This window comes from Rattus norvegicus, chromosome 13 (assembly GCF_036323735.1).
Source record: "Rattus norvegicus strain BN/NHsdMcwi chromosome 13, GRCr8, whole genome shotgun sequence".
NCBI classification, from domain to species: Eukaryota; Metazoa; Chordata; class Mammalia; order Rodentia; family Muridae; genus Rattus; species Rattus norvegicus.
In genome coordinates, this window is record NC_086031.1 from 50,096,297 (window position 1) to 50,112,854 (window position 16,558).

The following is a 16,558-nucleotide window of genomic DNA, read 5'->3' on the forward strand; positions in this document are numbered from 1 at the left end:
CTTTAGCATTACAACCAGTCGGAACAGATGAACCACATCTCGGACATCCTCAATGTGGCTTTCACCATCATCTTCACCCTGGAGATGATCCTCAAGCTCATAGCTTTCAAGCCCAGGGTAAGTGACTGGGCCATGGGGACAAAACAGGAGCGACTTTTCCCTCCTACCTGAAGCCCTTCCGCCTTCTGCTCTCAGGCTGCTCATGCCTATGCTAAGCCTCCTGTCGTAGGCAGGCCTAGTGAGACCTCCAGAATGCTGGCCTTAGACAGATGCTCGCCACTGCATCGGTGAACCCACTCACATTCCATGCCTTCCTCTCTGTGTCTGGAGCTCAAGCCTCAAGCTAGGAGAAGATCTTGTTTTGTTTCTTAGGCTCCCAAATCTATTCCCACGGTTCCACCTTAATCCAATTGTGTTCTGTTCTGTCAAACTCTGGACAGAAATTTTAAGTGGGGCTCTGGAGGTGAAAGTTCTAGACTAAGCTCTCAACCAGCCTCTTAACCACGAGATGCTCCAGAACAGCAGCTCTCAACTTGTGGATCTCAACCCCTTTGGGGGTCACATATCTGATTTTTACATTATGATTCACAACGGCAGCAAAATTACAGCTATGAAGCTGAAACAAAATAATTTTATGATTGGGGGTCACCACAGCATAAGGAACTGTATTATAGGGTGGCATCATGAGGAAGGTTGAGGCCGTAGTTCAGAGGATGAGAATGAGAAATCAGAGAGGATTAGGAAGTTGGGATGTTGGGATGCTGGAACCCTGGTCTGCCCAGAAGCTTGATGGGTGCCTCCCATCCCCGCTGCCTGTCACAGCTGCTTTCACCCACAGCTAAGCCCTTGCTCTCCCATGACCTTCCTTCCCAGGGCTATTTTGGAGACCCCTGGAACGTGTTTGACTTTCTAATCGTCATTGGCAGCATCATTGACGTTATCCTGAGTGAGATCGATGTGAGTACGGGATGGGCAGGGCCCTCACTGGGGTAGGGCTCTTGTTCTCCCTGCACATCTTTATGGAGTACCCATGGCAAGAATAACATGGTAGCCCGGGGTTAGAATGGGATAAGGCTTCTGCCTTCGAGAATCGGTACCCTCCAGAGCAGAATGATGCCTGGTGTGCCAGACTGATGTGGGTTTGCCCACACAGCAGAAATCAAGAACTAGAGCGGCAAGCAGAGGTCATGAGGGGCTAAGTTAAGGAAGACGTAAGAGGTGGCGGGGGAGTTGAAGAGGGTACCAAGTCCAAGGGAGGGAATCTTCTGGAGATATGTGGGAGAGGATGAACAGAAGTCAGACATGCTGGGGTGACTCAGGAGATCCAGATGGACCGGCAGAAGAGAGAAGGGGTCTGAGCATGGCTGGGGAGAGTGTGGAATTCATGCGTGCACTCACCTGTTGAAAATCACCAAAGATTTTGAACAAGCCAGGGAAGGGTTAAATCTCGACTTTTGAGATGTTAATCTAAGGATGGAAAAGGTAGCTTTTCTCTAGGGATTCAGCCATTTGCACTTATTAAGCACCTACTAAATACCAGCCTGTGCTTCCCTTGTGTAGCTGTGGGTACTGGAGGCAGAGTGGGGAAACAACCTTGTAGGGGGCAGCAGACAGTAAATATTGCTGCTGGGCTATGAGAAGACAAGGAGGGTAAGGGGGTATCAAGAGCATAGTGGAGCCAAGATGGGAATAAGGCAGGGGTGAGTCATGCAGCCATGGGAGATACTGCTGTAGAGTGAAAGGAGAGTATGCAGAGGGCCTGTGAGAGGAGCAGAGAACAGCAGGAGGGCTATGCAGCTGGAACCAGGAACAAAGATATGAACACTGAACACTGAACACTGTGGTCAGATCTTCGTGAAGGCCATAATGACACATTGGATTCTATTCTGAGAGAGTGAAGGACCCTTTGGAAGGTGTAAACACTATCAGACATTAGTTCTGATGGGATCGCTGGGGCTGCCCTGTTGAGCTTGTGCAGAGAGGGGCCAGGGCTGACCAGGGACAGCAGTCAGGAAGAGCTCCCAGTGGTCTGAATGGCAGAAAAGGGATTTGGTTGTAGGGATGGCGAGATCGGTCTCCTGGGATGTATTTTGAAGGTTGAGCAAAAGGAGAGAGAGAGGAGGCTAGAAGAGGAATCCCAAAGATCAGAGGTATAAAGCAAAAGACATGGTCCCCTTGGGTCATCACTGAGCCACACCCTGAAGCTAGGCCAGCGAGGAAGCCAGGGGAAGAGACAGAGAAGAACATTTATCTGTCTAAGCCGCTCTGACTGGGAATAGTGGGATCCTAAGGGTTAGCTCAGTCAAGGCAGGGGACTCAGGATGGGCCTCTTCTGAACTTCCTACCTCCTGGGCCAGAGCCCCGAGTTGGTGGGAGAGACAGATATTGAGCCAGGAGATGGCTGAGAGAGGGCCCAGCTGAGAAAAGCCTTAGTCTGTGAGGAAGGGGCCCTAGGCTGAGACTCCAAAAGCTCAGCCCTGGGGGAAATGGCACCTTCTGGGGACTTGGCTGCCACACCAACTGTCTGTTGTACTAGGGGAGGATCCTGGGAACCCTGCTCACCTCCTCACAGGATGGTGACAGACAGCTCCATCTGCTGAGGGCTGATAGGGGGTGGGCTCTGGGCAAACGTTGGAGGGGGGCAGGGGGATGTGTAGTGTGCATTTCCATCCGTGCTCAGCGTTTGCCAGGAAAACATTTATTTGTGGTCTGAGAGCCCCACTTGTCACAAACAGCCAGAAGAGAGAACACTGAATCATGAGAATAAATAGCCCCGATTCAAACAGTTCCTTCCCCAAGCCTAAGGCCCACATGCCAGAGCTGTTCTCCTGGCCGTAGAGCCTGCCATGTCTTTCCTTGGTTTTCAGAAATGGGAAATCTCCCTTACCGAGAACATGCGTTTGATACGTTGAGACTGATTTACGTTCCCGACACACAAACTAGGGAAAGGCCTTTCCTGTCAGTCAGAACTTCACTGCCAGTCCCCCGCCACCCTGTCACATGCTCCTCCTGGTCCTTGGAAATGTGGCTGATGTCACTGAACAGCTAGTGTCCGGTTTTATTTGATTTTTGTTGCAATAAGTGGCTACTGGTCAGGCTGTACAGGTAAAGGACGTGTTTGTCATCCGGCCACCCAGAAGACTCTCCCGGTGTGCACTGGAGCCTCTGAAGCCAGGTCATGTTCCGTAATCACTGGTTTCATGGGCTGGGTGGGTCCCAGCCGTGGCCTGTGTACAGCACGATTCTCTACATGAATCTGACATGAGCCAAGATTGAGGCCAGTGGTACAGGGAGCCTGATTGCTGGGACCGGTCTATCTGCAGGCACATGGGAATCCAGTGACTTACTTCCTTCACTAACCCAGGGCTCTAGAAGACTGGCAGCTCAAAACGGTAGCCAGGGAAAAGATAGCCACTCCCATACACCCAACCATGCGCTCTTAAGGAGCCAGGCTACTGAGATCTGAGCCCTCAATCCTAGCTCCAGTCCTGAGTCAGGGAATATCTGATGGGAGGAGGGGTCTCTAGTCTCCCCCACCCCCACCCACTTTGCCCCTGGAAAGTGGACCTCTGTGAGGGCAACCGCTCTGGTTACAGGGCACGAGGAAGAATCTACTTATAACGATGAGATATTTTCCAGTATGCCCTCTGCCAGGATGTCCCCTGAACCACATAACCCAGACCCAGGGAGAAGCAAGACCTTGCCACCCACAGACACCTCTCAAAGACGAGATGGGACCTGTCTCTGTCCAGTCTCCCCACCCCTCGTGTTCCCTTGCCCAGGTCTCTTGCCCCTCTCCACCCCTGACTGCGACCACGCCAGGTCTCCATCCTTTGCCTGTCTTTTTCTCTCTTTAACTCTCCTTGTGTCCGTTCTTTCTGACAGCTCTCTTCACCTCCCCCTACCCCATGTGTCTCTCTCCCCTCGTCTCTTTTCTCCACAGACTTTGCTGGCCTCCAGCGGGGGACTATATTGCCTGGGTGGAGGCTGCGGGAACGTTGTAATTTCAGGCTGCATGAGCCTGTTCAACCCTGCCCTGCAGCTTGCATGCCGAGCTGGCTGCATGGATCGCATGGGGTGGCCCCAGAAGTCAGGACTCCTTTCCTTAGAGCAGGCCCAGTGAGGGTTGGGCTTTGGGTAGAAGTGGGGGAGGGGGCTCTGTGGTGGGATATGCATGGATGTAATGGCTTCCTTAGAGAAATGGGTTGAGATTCTCCCCGTGCTCTCTCTCTCTATGAAAGCACTGTCTGTCACCAGACCTCCATGACAGTTTAGCAGGCCCAGGGAACAGGGCCAAAGCTGCCACCTAAGGAACAGAACAAGAGCTGGCCAGGGCAGAAGTTTGCCTAATTTACAACACTCAAGAGTAGCGTGGGGCAGGTGGGAGTGACCGCACTGAGAGTGTGGCAAACAGCTCAATACTGGACACTTCTGGCAGACATTACAGGCCACCAGATTCTTAGCTTTGTGACAGTTTACGGAGGAGAGATGAACAGAAAGCCAGAGGTGGGCCATGCTGCAGCTTCACCCCAGGAAGAATCCCTGCTCTGTTCCCAAGCACGGGCTTACTGCATAGCTTGGACGCCACACTCAACCATCTTGAGACACGTGACCCCAGAGCCCTGAATCCCAGGGTAGTCCAAGGCTATGAGACAATCAGGGCTCTGAAGTGGGTCTGGAACTCTCCTCCTGCTATGGGCATTTTACACACACACACACACACACACACACACAATGCGCAAGTGCACTGCATTTCCTGCCTGCCCTGACCCTTATCCCCGAGTGCCACCCCAGACTGACCTCTGGGGCTACTGCCCCACAGGACCCAGATGAGAGCGCCCGCATCTCCAGTGCCTTCTTCCGCCTGTTCCGAGTCATGCGACTGATCAAGCTGCTGAGCCGGGCGGAGGGTGTGCGCACCCTGCTCTGGACGTTCATCAAGTCCTTCCAGGTACGAGTGCCTAACAGGCCAGGGGTCCTGGAAACGGACCCGGAAATGCCACTAGCCCAGGGTGGGATCCCAAGGTCGCAGAGCCAGGCAGGTTCCTGGAGAGCGGAGGGAGGCCCAGGCTACAGGACCGAGGGCTGTGGTTCTGTGGGCTGCAGAGCAGGCAGGTGGAAAACTTAACTGTTGCTGCCTCCTCTCCGCACAGGCCCTGCCGTATGTGGCTTTGCTGATCGTCATGCTCTTCTTCATCTACGCTGTCATCGGCATGCAGGTGAGAGGCGCAGGGGCTCGGGTCAAACCATGAGTCTTAGGCAAGCTAGAGGGTGCATCTGTGGACCCAGAAAGACCTAACAACGTGCAACTGAAAGTTGGGCTTTCTCTGCCTTCCACTTGGCAGCAGTTCCAATAACAGAGGAAGTAGAACTGAGACCCAGAAGCTCTGGTGTTAGGAGCCAGGGTGTGGCCCAGGAGAGACCATAGCACATGAAGGGTATCAGAGGTCTCTAAGGCCTTAGCTAGAGGCCTTCCCCCAGAATCCCTCCCCAGATCTTGAGTAACTTAGTGCTTGCTGGAGAGAAATTGTCTGCCCGGCCTCTGGTTTGAGAGGAAGAACGTTACATGACCTAGAAAGGAATCCAATGTGTCTGGCTTCAGATCTGAGGTGGCCTGGAGTGAAAGGCGTTGAAAAGAAATAAGGGTCAGGGTGGGAAACAGGTCAAGCAGGAGACGTGTCAGGAGACGAGCTGAGGAAACGCTTGTCATCCTGGTTGCCTGTGCTTTGCAGATGTTCGGGAAGATCGCCATGGTGGACGGGACGCAAATAAACCGGAACAACAACTTCCAGACTTTCCCACAAGCTGTGCTGCTGCTCTTCAGGTACGAGAGCCCCTTGGCTTCACTGGGTTCTCCTCTGCAGTCCAGGCAGTGCTGTCCCACATAGGCCCTGTACTGGAGAGGTCCCTACCTGGCGTAATGTCCTGCTGTCACCGTTACGAAAACCATGCATTGATGTTTGGCGCTGAATTCCTCCTGAGTTCCAGAACGCTGCCTATTCATCATCCCACTGAAGCAGAGTTCAAAGGTCAAATGACCCATGAGACCTCAGCGACCCTTGACATTGATCTATGACATTTACTTCTGCCATGGTTCTGATTTTGGGTAAAAGTCCCCAACACACAGTCCAAGAAAGCTTTTCTGTATAGCTCAGCGCTACTTTAGTCCTGCATTTTGAAAAGGTGGAGGGGTGGGGGTGAGGGTTGGGGTTGGAACAGAGGGAATACAGCAAAGAGGGGGACACTGTGACCAAGCTTATGGGGATCCTACCTCGGGGAGCAGCCTGGTCCCTTTCACCCAGAGGACCTGGCAAACGTGCACAGGCCAGCGGTGTCTCTCCTCTGCTCAGGTGTGCCACAGGGGAAGCCTGGCAGGAGATCCTGCTGGCCTGCAGCTACGGGAAACGCTGCGACCCGGAGTCTGACTACGCACCGGGGGAGGAGTACGCGTGTGGCACCAACTTTGCCTACTACTACTTCATCAGCTTCTACATGCTCTGCGCCTTCCTGGTGAGACGTCTGCAGGCTCTGGCCAGGGCGGGGCTTGAGGGGTGAGGGGGACTGGAAACTCTCGTTAGACTGTCCCTTGTTCTGACCTTTTGGGGTGTCTTTATTTTGTGGGCTCTTTTTTTCTTTCTTGCTCCAAATGTGTCACGAGACATTTTTCACTGCGCGTATGATGTCCTTAAATATATACTAGACACATTACATATGGAGTTTACAATCAGGAGGACGGCGATGAGGCACTTAAGAGGGAGGTCCTCCCCCATAGAGACATTTAACACTAACTCTTCCTCAGCACAGAGAGATGTTGCGTCAGAAGACCACCGAGACTCTAAACTGAGTGTCCAAAGAGAACCTAGCTAGGGTCAGAAATAGCATCAAATCCTTTGGAGACAGCCGGGCTGTCCATAAGGAAGGTGTCCACTGGGCCCCTTAGGCTGGTGCTCCTTTTTATTCCGCATATTCACCCCAAACCTTTAAATGTATGGTTACCCCTGCACATGGCCAGGTGCAGGGGGAAGAAACATGAACAAGACCTAGTCCTGGCTCTGATGGAGTGAGTTCATGTCTGAGCACGCATGACAATTCAAAGGACCCCCCCCCCCAGTGTAGACTGGAGAAGTGAGAGGGGCGTCAGTCATGCCCAGGAGAGGCAGAGTAGCTCTGAGAGACCAGAATCGCTCCCAAAGGGTGCCCTAGTCCAGTTTTAACAAATGATCACCAGTACCAGAGCGCACCCTGGGCAGGAACAGAGGCAGGGCTCAGCCTTGTGTGTGGAACAGCACGTGGTGTGTGCTGGAGGACTGGATGGAGGGAGGAGACCCAGCCCAGTCTGTCCTGTTCCCCACCCCCACCCTGACACCGGTCCCTGCATCCCCTGCCTGTGCTGTGGGAGCCCCTGTCTTTTTGCAGATCATCAACCTCTTTGTGGCTGTCATCATGGACAACTTTGACTACCTCACAAGGGACTGGTCCATTCTGGGCCCTCACCACCTGGATGAGTTCAAGGCCATCTGGGCTGAGTACGACCCGGAGGCTAAGTGAGTCTTTGCGCGGTGCTGGGTGCCTACCAAACTGCCCACTCTTCCACCCTAGCGTCTCCTCTAGAGTCTCTCTCTTCTCCCTTAATCTGCCCAAGGTTCCAGTCTGGGAAACAGCATGTCTCAAAACTCGAAGGGACCCCTCCAAAGTGTAACTCCCTAATTTTCTGAGGAAGGGGGTCGCCCAGCTTCTAGTTGGTCACTTAGTATTCAGGAGTGAGGACTGAGATCTCAGTACATCACAGGCACACAGGGCCTGGCTGCTCACCGTGGGCTCCACTTACCAGCTGTATTGGAGGCTGATTCCAATGCAGAGTCCCAGGCCACACTCAGACTGTCTGAGTGAGAGTCCCCACTGCTGTTAGCCTGATCCCTGGGCCATCTGCCTGCACCTCAAAACATGGGAGGCATTTTCCTAGTCCTCTTATAGAAAAAGTGGTAAGATCACATTTACTGAATGTTCCCCAGCACGATGTATGTTGGCTCCTCTGAGTCTTCTAACAAGATGGTGCAGATCCTCTAGTCATTCCAGTCTCAAAAATGAGCAAACTGAGGTGTAGAGAGATTAAACTGTCCTGAGTCACACAGTAAGTGAGGATACCAAGATTCAAGGCAAGTCTGTCCAGAGTTCTTGGCAACTGCTCTCTAAAATGCTTCCAACAGGGACAGTAAAAACTTCTGGGGGTCGAGAGTTGGAGAGCTGGCTCAGAGGTTAAGAGTGTTTGCTGCTCTTCCAGAGGACCCAGGTTTAATTTCCAGCCCCCATAGGGCAGCTCACAACTGCCTGTAACTCCAGTTCTAGGGGATCTAACACCCTGTTCTGAACTCTGATACTTAATACATGTGGTGCATAGACATGTACACAGGCAAAACAATCTACACATAAAATAAAAGAACAAAAACCCACCTAGGGGCTGGAGAGGTGGCTCAGGAAGAAGACCCATTATCCAGATCCAATGATTCACACTGTAACCCCAGCTCCAAGGGATCTGTCACCTCCTGATTTCCATAGGTACCTGAACACACAAGGTATTCACTCATGCAGACAGACAGAACACACACACACACACACAACCATTTTTTAAAGATTTGTTTATTTTATGTATATGAGTACACTGTAGCTGCCTTCAGACACACCAGAAGAGGACATCAGATCCCATTACAGATGGTTGTGAGCCACCATGTGGTTGCTGGGATTTGAACTCAGGACCTCTGGAAGAGCAGTCAGTGCTCTTAACCACTGAGCCATCTCTCTTTGCTTCTATTGCTATTGCATACTCTTAACTGGGCTGTGGCTCAGTGATAGAATACTTGCCTGTCATGTGAGAGACTCTGGGGGCTCAATTCCAAGTGTGTGTGAGAGTGTATGTGTGTGTGTGTGTGTGTGTTTCTGTGTCTGTGTGTGAGTCTCTGTGTGTGTCTGTATCTGTGTGTCTGTGTATGTGTCTGTGTGTGTGTCTGTTTGTCTGTGTGTGTGTCTGTTTGTGTCTGTGTGTGTGTCTGTCTGTATCTGTGTGTCTGTGTGTGTGTGTGTGTCTGTTTGTGTGTGTGTCTGTGTGTGTGTCTGTCTGTGTCTGTGTGTCTGTGTGTGTCTGTCTGTATCTGTGTGTGTGTCTGTCTGTGTCTGTGTGTCTGTGTGTGTCTGTCTGTATCTGTGTGTCTGTGTGTCTGTGTGTGTGTGTCTGTCTGTGTGTGTGTCTGTGTATGTGTCTGTGTGTGTGTCTGTTTGTCTGTGTGTGTGTCTGTTTGTGTCTGTGTGTGTGTCTGTCTGTATCTGTGTGTCTGTGTGTGTGTGTCTGTGTGTGTGTCTGTGTCTGTGTGTGTGTCTGTTTGTGTCTGTGTGTGTGTGTGTCTGTGTGTGTGTGTCTGTGTGTCTGTGTGTGTGTCTGTGTGTGTGTCTGTCTGTGTGTGTGTCTGTCTGTGTGTGTGTCTGTGTGTGTGTGTGTCTGTGTGTCTGTGTGTGTGTCTGTCTGTGTGTGTGTGTCTGTGTGTGTCTGTCTGTGTGTGTGTGTCTGTCTGTGTCTGTGTGTCTGTGTGTGTGTCTGTCTGTGTCTGTGTGTCTGTGTGTGTCTGTGTGTCTGTCTGTCTGTGTCTGTGTGTGTGTGTGTCTGTGTGTCTGTCTGTGTGTTTGCATGCATGCATGTCTGTCTGTCTCACGCAGCATTTAGTTTATAGACAGTATGGGGTCTGCAAACGCCACGGCCATCAGCTTCACAATCCATGTGAGGCAAGAAGGGAATCCTGTTCGCGACTCAGCAGGCAGTGCTGGTTCTAACTTTAGAGTCTGACACTGGGCAGTTTATTTTAGGCATATTTAAGCAAAGTACAATTTGGGAAGAAGAGTTTCCTGGTGTAACGTAATCCCATGTGCACAGTAAGACATAATTACATCAAAGCTCTTCTCAGAGGACATGTCCCTTGATCCCTGAAAGTGAGTTCTACAGACAGGCTGCGTGTATTATCTAAGGGCCGACGGGGAGGACCTGGTGTCATACAGGTACCTACATTATTAACTACCTCTGGTTCTGCTCGTAGGAGTTTGGGGGTTCCCTGGACATACAAATAGTGCAAAGGTCATCTAGACTATTGGCAAGCTCTGGTTCTGGTGTGGGAGCCTGGGGGAGTGGGTATGACCTGGCTCTATAGACAACAGGGGTTACCCAAGCTGTTAAGCACCACAGTCCCAACTTTCTGGGCAGAAATAGGTTGCACATTTTTGTTTTCATTGAAAAGAACACCTTGTGTATTTAACATTCCTGGTTTTCTGGGGCTTATCTGTGAGCACAAGAACCTTTGTGCTCCCAAGAAGAAAATGTCATTCACAGCCAGCTGTGAGGACGAGGTGGTTCATAAACCCCCCAAACGAGTGTTCTTAGGGCAACCCTCTCCTACTGGCAGTGCCCTGGTAATGGTCCTGGTTGCTATGTTTTGTGCCTATCCCAGAGCTCATGGTTGCACTGCCGTAGTGTTCCCAGCTCTGGGGTAGTCTCTGGAGTAGATTGTCGCTACTCCCTTGATCTATGTACACAATACAACCCAAGAGCCCCTCCCCCCTTCAGCTTGACCAAAACTTAAGGAATGCCTTATCATGGGAGGAAATGAAATCCAGACCCCGTGCCCTAGAGGATAAATCCATGAAAGAGAGCGTGTATCTGCACAATACATAGAGAGCCCCACTCGTGGTGAGCGCCCACGAACACAAACCCCGTCTCTTCTTTTGGGGTATGCAGGGGTACAGCGTGAGAAGGTTTGGGGGAGGCAGGGGCAGGAGTGCAGATGATCAAAGTACATTGTATGGAATTTACATTAATACATTTTTTTACTAATAATATAGATTTAAAATTGCTAGGCCTTTTAAACAGGATTAAAAGCTAGGAAATATTCCTGGGCCCCTGGCTCCCTTCCCTCTTTGTCTACTCTCTGAGTTAGAAACAGAGGTGCTCTGAGTAACATCCCTGGAGTACGTGTCTCTGTGTCCTCCCACAGGGGCAGGATCAAGCACCTGGACGTGGTGACCCTGCTGAGGAGGATCCAGCCCCCTCTGGGCTTTGGGAAGTTCTGCCCACACAGGGTAGCATGTAAGGTAACATCTTCCAGGATAATCCTTGACTAACCATGCTGAAACATCCTGCTAATGACGCAGAGGGATAGCCATGGCCAAGGACCCCTGAACCTCAGAGATGCTTCCAAAATCCCTCCTGCGTCTCCTCCGACTTCAGATCCAGCCTGAAACCCGTTTTCTGGTTATCTCTCTCCGTCACGCCCTCTTCACATGTGGCTTCCCCTCTAGCTACTCCCTGATCCCCTCGCTCTGTGTTGTACCTGTGATATACTGACATGATTCCTGGCTCTTTGGGAGAGGGGTGTCTTAGCCTTCTCACCCCCAATCCTTTCTGCGATGGTTAAGAACCACATCTATGCCCCACCCACCTGCTTAGCTTCCGGGCTAAGCAGCTGTGGCTCTGGGAAGTTCAGCAGGTGCTGCTGTGGGGCTGGGAGATGAGAGAGAGAAAGAGAGAGAGAGAGAGAGAGAGAGAGAGAGAGAGAGAGAGAACACCCGATAAGAGGAGACGTTTCACAGCAGCGGTTTCCAGGGTTGCTATGTCAGTCAGCTGGCCACCACCCTAACAAAGACCTGAGACAAACCACTTTAAAGAGAGAAAAGGATTGTTTCAGTTCTCAACTTGAGGGTTTGAATCCAGAGATGAAGCGTTGCATTTAGGCCTCTGGTTATGGGTGATAGGTGTAACATGTCATGGTAGGGGCCATGGTGGAGCAAAACCACTCGTTTCATAGCCCAGATGAAGGGAGAGAAAAGCCTGCCCCTCAGTCCCCCCTAACTTCCCTCTATGTCCACCCCTTATAGTTGCTACCACCTCCCAGCACCAGTCTAGGGTCCAAACCTTTAACACGTGGGCCTTGGCAGACGCTCCAGATCTTAACTACAGCAGTCTTCAAGTCCCGCCCTGTTGACCTCAAGTCTCACAGACATGTGCCAATCAGCCCCCACCCCAGTCCTTACAGCCATCCCTCCTATCCCACACCAGGTAAGGGTGACTTAATGAGTTGTGCTTCATCCCAGTGCATCACCGAGCCCCCTACCTCTCCCCATACAGAGGCTGGTGGGCATGAACATGCCCCTGAATAGTGATGGCACAGTCACCTTCAATGCCACACTCTTCGCCCTGGTACGCACAGCCCTCAAGATCAAGACAGAAGGTGAGGGACTTCTCTGCCCCTTTTCTCTGGGAGGGTGGATCCTTGCACAGATTCCCAGTAGTGTGAACAGAAGCAGAAGAAACCCAGGCCACAGTCACCAACTATCGTGTCCTTCAGATCTCGCAGAGAGGCCGAGGCTGCTCCACTCGGAAAGGTCATAAGATTGTGTCACATATTCCTCAGCTGTGTCATGGCCAGAGGCATGACAGTGTTCACTCAGGGATGGGGTCCCCCGCCCTTGAGTGACTCCAGGTGGGACAGAAGTAGGACTCAGTCATGTGCAGGTGTGAGAGCCCACACTTGACTCCCCTAAACCTATAGTCCCCCAAATCAGAAATACACACATAGTGGGAACAGGGGACAAAGTAGGGTTGAGGTCAAGGTGCTGTTTCCTGAGTCCTCAGTCAGGGTTCCAGAGGCTTTAAGGCCATCCCTTTACTTGGGCCAATGATTTAGCAGTTATGGGCAGCTATGGGTAGGGTACCTGAGATGACAAGAAGGAAACCAGGATTCAGGAAGGAGCAAGTTAGAGAAGCAAGAGGATTGCTTGAGGACCACAGGACAGACTGGAGTATGTAGGGACTTGGAATTTTTACAGAGAGAATGGGAGGCAACAACCTACATGGAAAGTAAGTACAAGGTCCAAGCATTGGGTTGCCCATGCCCTCATCCCATTGTCCGTGTGCAGCAGCTACCGCAAAAGAACACTGAGCAGGGTGTGCTGAAGAAATGTCTGCTCCCTAAGGCTTTTTCAAGTTCAGCCGCTTTGGGCCCCTCTTACCTTTCTCACCCTCAACCCTCACCCCAGGCAATTTTGAACAAGCCAATGAGGAGCTGAGAGCCATCATCAAGAAGATCTGGAAGAGAACCAGCATGAAGCTCCTGGACCAAGTCATCCCTCCAATAGGAGGTGGGTACTCCTGTGAGAGAACAATCTAGGACAGATATATAAAGGTCGAGAAGCTTCTTCAAGAAGCCCGTTAAGAACCTGACATCTAGATACCATTAATACCATAGGCGGATGCCACGTGCATGTAACAGAAACAACTAACTCAGTGTGAAAGTTGCCCACTCACACCTCAGCAGGATGGGCTGAATGGCCCAGGCTGCTGACCCCAGATCCCTCTTCTGAAGTGAGTCTCCCACTGGCCTTCATTACCTCTCTTTTGGCTCTCTACAGATGACGAGGTGACAGTGGGGAAGTTCTATGCCACATTCCTCATCCAGGAGCACTTTCGGAAGTTCATGAAGCGCCAGGAGGAATATTATGGGTATCGACCCAAAAAGGACACAGTTCAGATACAGGTAAGTCCAACCTAGACGGGTTCCAAGGGACGTCCCTGCTGTCCCAAGCCCCTCTCTTGGTCCCTCACCAACAGTCAGGGATAGAAGCAAAGAGAAGGGATCCCAGATGAGTGGAATGAGGAGATAATTTAGGTTGGTCCATGATGGAGAGTGTTTGGCCTCAGGAGAAGGTCTAGGAGTTCCTCATCTCTGAGTGACCGGATGGGGAAAAATGATTTCCTTGAATAGGAGACTGCTGGAGCAGTGGTCTCCAAAGAAAGCAGAACCCCCACCCCCAGGTCTGCTCTACTGGGAAGAGAAGAATGTTTAAACCTTTACATTTTGTCTTATGGGACTTTTTATTTCTTCCTCCTCCTCCTCCTCCTCCTCCTCCTCCTCCTCCTCCTCCTCCTCCTCCTCCTCCTCCTCCTCTTCCTCCTTTTCCTCTTCTTCCTCCTCTTCTTCCTCTTCTTCCTCCCCTTCCTCCTCCCCCTCCTCCTCATCCTCTTTCTTCATCTGTAATGCACATGATTTAAAAATTCAAAAGCAGACATGTAGAGGTAGAGAGATGACTCATGCATTCAATTTCCTGCACCCACAGGGCAGCTAACAGCCATCTGTAACTCCAGTTCCACAAGATCTGATGCTCTCTTCTGGCTTCTACAAGCACTGCACACACATGGTACACAGACATAATATGCAGGCAAAGCACCCATACATATAAAGTTAAAATAAATAAATCTTTAAAAACTACTACAACAACACACATAAACACACATATTTGGGCTGCATGTTCAATAATGTATTTGAATTGCCTTTGTGGTTTTGAAATAACTTTATCTTTTACACATTTGCAAATTTTGGCATGAACCATTTAAGTATAATTCACATGACACCCCATCAGCTCAGAATACTTTAGTGTACATTTCTAGAAAATTTGACCTTGCCCTACATAATTTTCCCAAATAGTCATAAATACAACCACTGAAAGGAAGTTAGTGTTGATACATAGCACCCTCCACTCCTCACCTCAGTGATGTCCATTACAGAAAAGAATACAGCTCAGGATCATACACCTTGCTTGCACAGCATCTTGCCTTGGTATCTTGCTTTCTGGAGTCAATTACCTGGCCATCTTTCCTTAACATGACCTTGACCCTTTTGAAGTCACAGGCCAGCTATCCCTCAGTCTAGGTTGGTATGACATGTCCTCATGTAAGACAGAAAATGTACATTTTAGGTAGGAACATTATAGACATGATCCTGTATCCTCTTTGAAAATTATAGGGTGGTATTCATTTTGATTTGTTTTATTGCTTGTAATATAAAGTTTCATGGGCTAGAAAACACATATCAATAAAAAGATTTCTCCACTGAGAGGCTTGAGTGGGAAGGATACACAGTCTTTACCTACACAATTACAGAAAAGCCCTTAGAAACTTTTCAGAAGGCAAATTGTCCCCTCCATGCCAGAGCAGGACTGTAGGATCTCATCACCCTGTGATGTTGGTCCAGGATGGAGAACATGTTTCAGGAGAGCTATAGGCTCAGGGATTCAAAACAGGTGGGGCCAGGGAAAGCCTTTCTGGTCTCCACTCCTGAGCTGCAAGATCACCCCAACACTTTACCACCCCTAGGCTGGATTGCGGACCATAGAGGAAGAGGCAGCTCCTGAGATCCACCGAGCCATCTCTGGAGACCTGACGGCGGAGGAGGAGCTGGAGAGGGCCATGGTAGAGGCTGCCATGGAGGAGGGGATATTCCGGGTGAGTGAGGGCCATGGTCACTTCTAGGGACTAGGCACAGCAGGTAGCAAGAGAGAGGAAGCCTAGAGCCGGGCGGCAGGGGAGACGGATCTGGGATCTGAAGTTACCACTTACACCTTGCCACCCATATCTTTCGGGACTCAGAATCTATGGCCCAAAAGTATTAAATATGATGCACCCTTCCATACATCTAATTTCATTGCCCAAGGATCCCCTCCCATTCAGACTAGTCCTGCTTCTAAGTCCTGTGGAGAGTTGGAAGCCATGGGATCTTGATGATTCTTCATGGACACCCCATTAAAATCCATTGGATTTTGTGAGATGGTGGCCCAAATAGATGATATGCAATGTCCAATATCACTCGATTAGAGGGGAGCTAGAACACAGTTTGGCAGACTCCCAATTCAGTGTGCCATGTTTCCATATGTGTGCTACCTGTATGGTTCCTTAGGTCTGTCCTGTCAGACCTTGCTGAGGGTGGACTGTATTCTAGTATCGTCTTTCAGTCTGTTCTCTTCTGGCCTTTAGATTGCTTGTTCTCCCCAGGTTGTCAGCCAACTGCCCAACCCCAAGGAATTCCATATCCTCAGACCCAGTCATTGCCTCCTCACTCTACCCCTTTCCCCTAGAGAACTGGAGGCCTGTTTGGTCAAGTGGACAACTTCCTGGAAAGGACCAACTCTCTGCCCCCTGTCATGGCTAACCAAAGACCCCTCCAATTTGCCGAAATGGAGATGGAAGAGCTGGAGTCACCAGTCTTTTTGGAGGACTTCCCTCAGAACCCAGGCACCCACCCTCTTGCTCGTGCCAATACCAACAACGCCAATGCCAATGTTGCCTATGGCAACAGCAGCCATAGAAACAGCCCAGTGTTTTCCAGGTAACAGTGGTAACTGCCAGCCACAGGCATATGAGTTCTGAGATATGTTTGAGAGGGAAGGAGGCATCCTGGAATTTGTATGATGTCCTTTGTTTGCTGTGTGCCCTTGGGGACCACTCTACATCCCTAACCCAAGAGGCAAACCTGGACTGAAAGGGTGTCTTTGGCCAGCAGGGGGCAGGCAGTCTCTTGTCAACATTGGCCACAAACCCAAGTCAATTCTGTGCTTTCTCGGAAGGGAGGCACGGAAATGTGTTGGTTACACAATACAGTTTAAGAAAGAGCCTCAGAAGCAGCACACGCTAAAGGGAACTCTGAATGATACGGTCGGTTTCTCCATCTTAGACTTCCATTGCTGTGAAAAG

General features: G+C 50.6%; 1 protein-coding gene across 1 annotated transcript in view; it reads left to right on the forward strand.

Moving 5' to 3' along the window:
* The window catches only part of Cacna1s (calcium voltage-gated channel subunit alpha1 S), a 70,236-nt gene that overhangs the window by 50,629 nt on the left and 3,049 nt on the right, over nt 1-16,558 (forward strand). Inside the window, 14 exon segments of the mRNA NM_053873.1 lie at nt 7-117; nt 874-957; nt 3,944-4,000; nt 4,823-4,951; nt 5,154-5,219; nt 5,733-5,824; nt 6,351-6,510; nt 7,417-7,544; nt 11,031-11,127; nt 12,161-12,263; nt 13,072-13,173; nt 13,444-13,568; nt 15,185-15,313; nt 15,943-16,193. Of these exon segments, the coding sequence (NP_446325.1) occupies nt 7-117; nt 874-957; nt 3,944-4,000; nt 4,823-4,951; nt 5,154-5,219; nt 5,733-5,824; nt 6,351-6,510; nt 7,417-7,544; nt 11,031-11,127; nt 12,161-12,263; nt 13,072-13,173; nt 13,444-13,568; nt 15,185-15,313; nt 15,943-16,193 (1,634 nt within the window).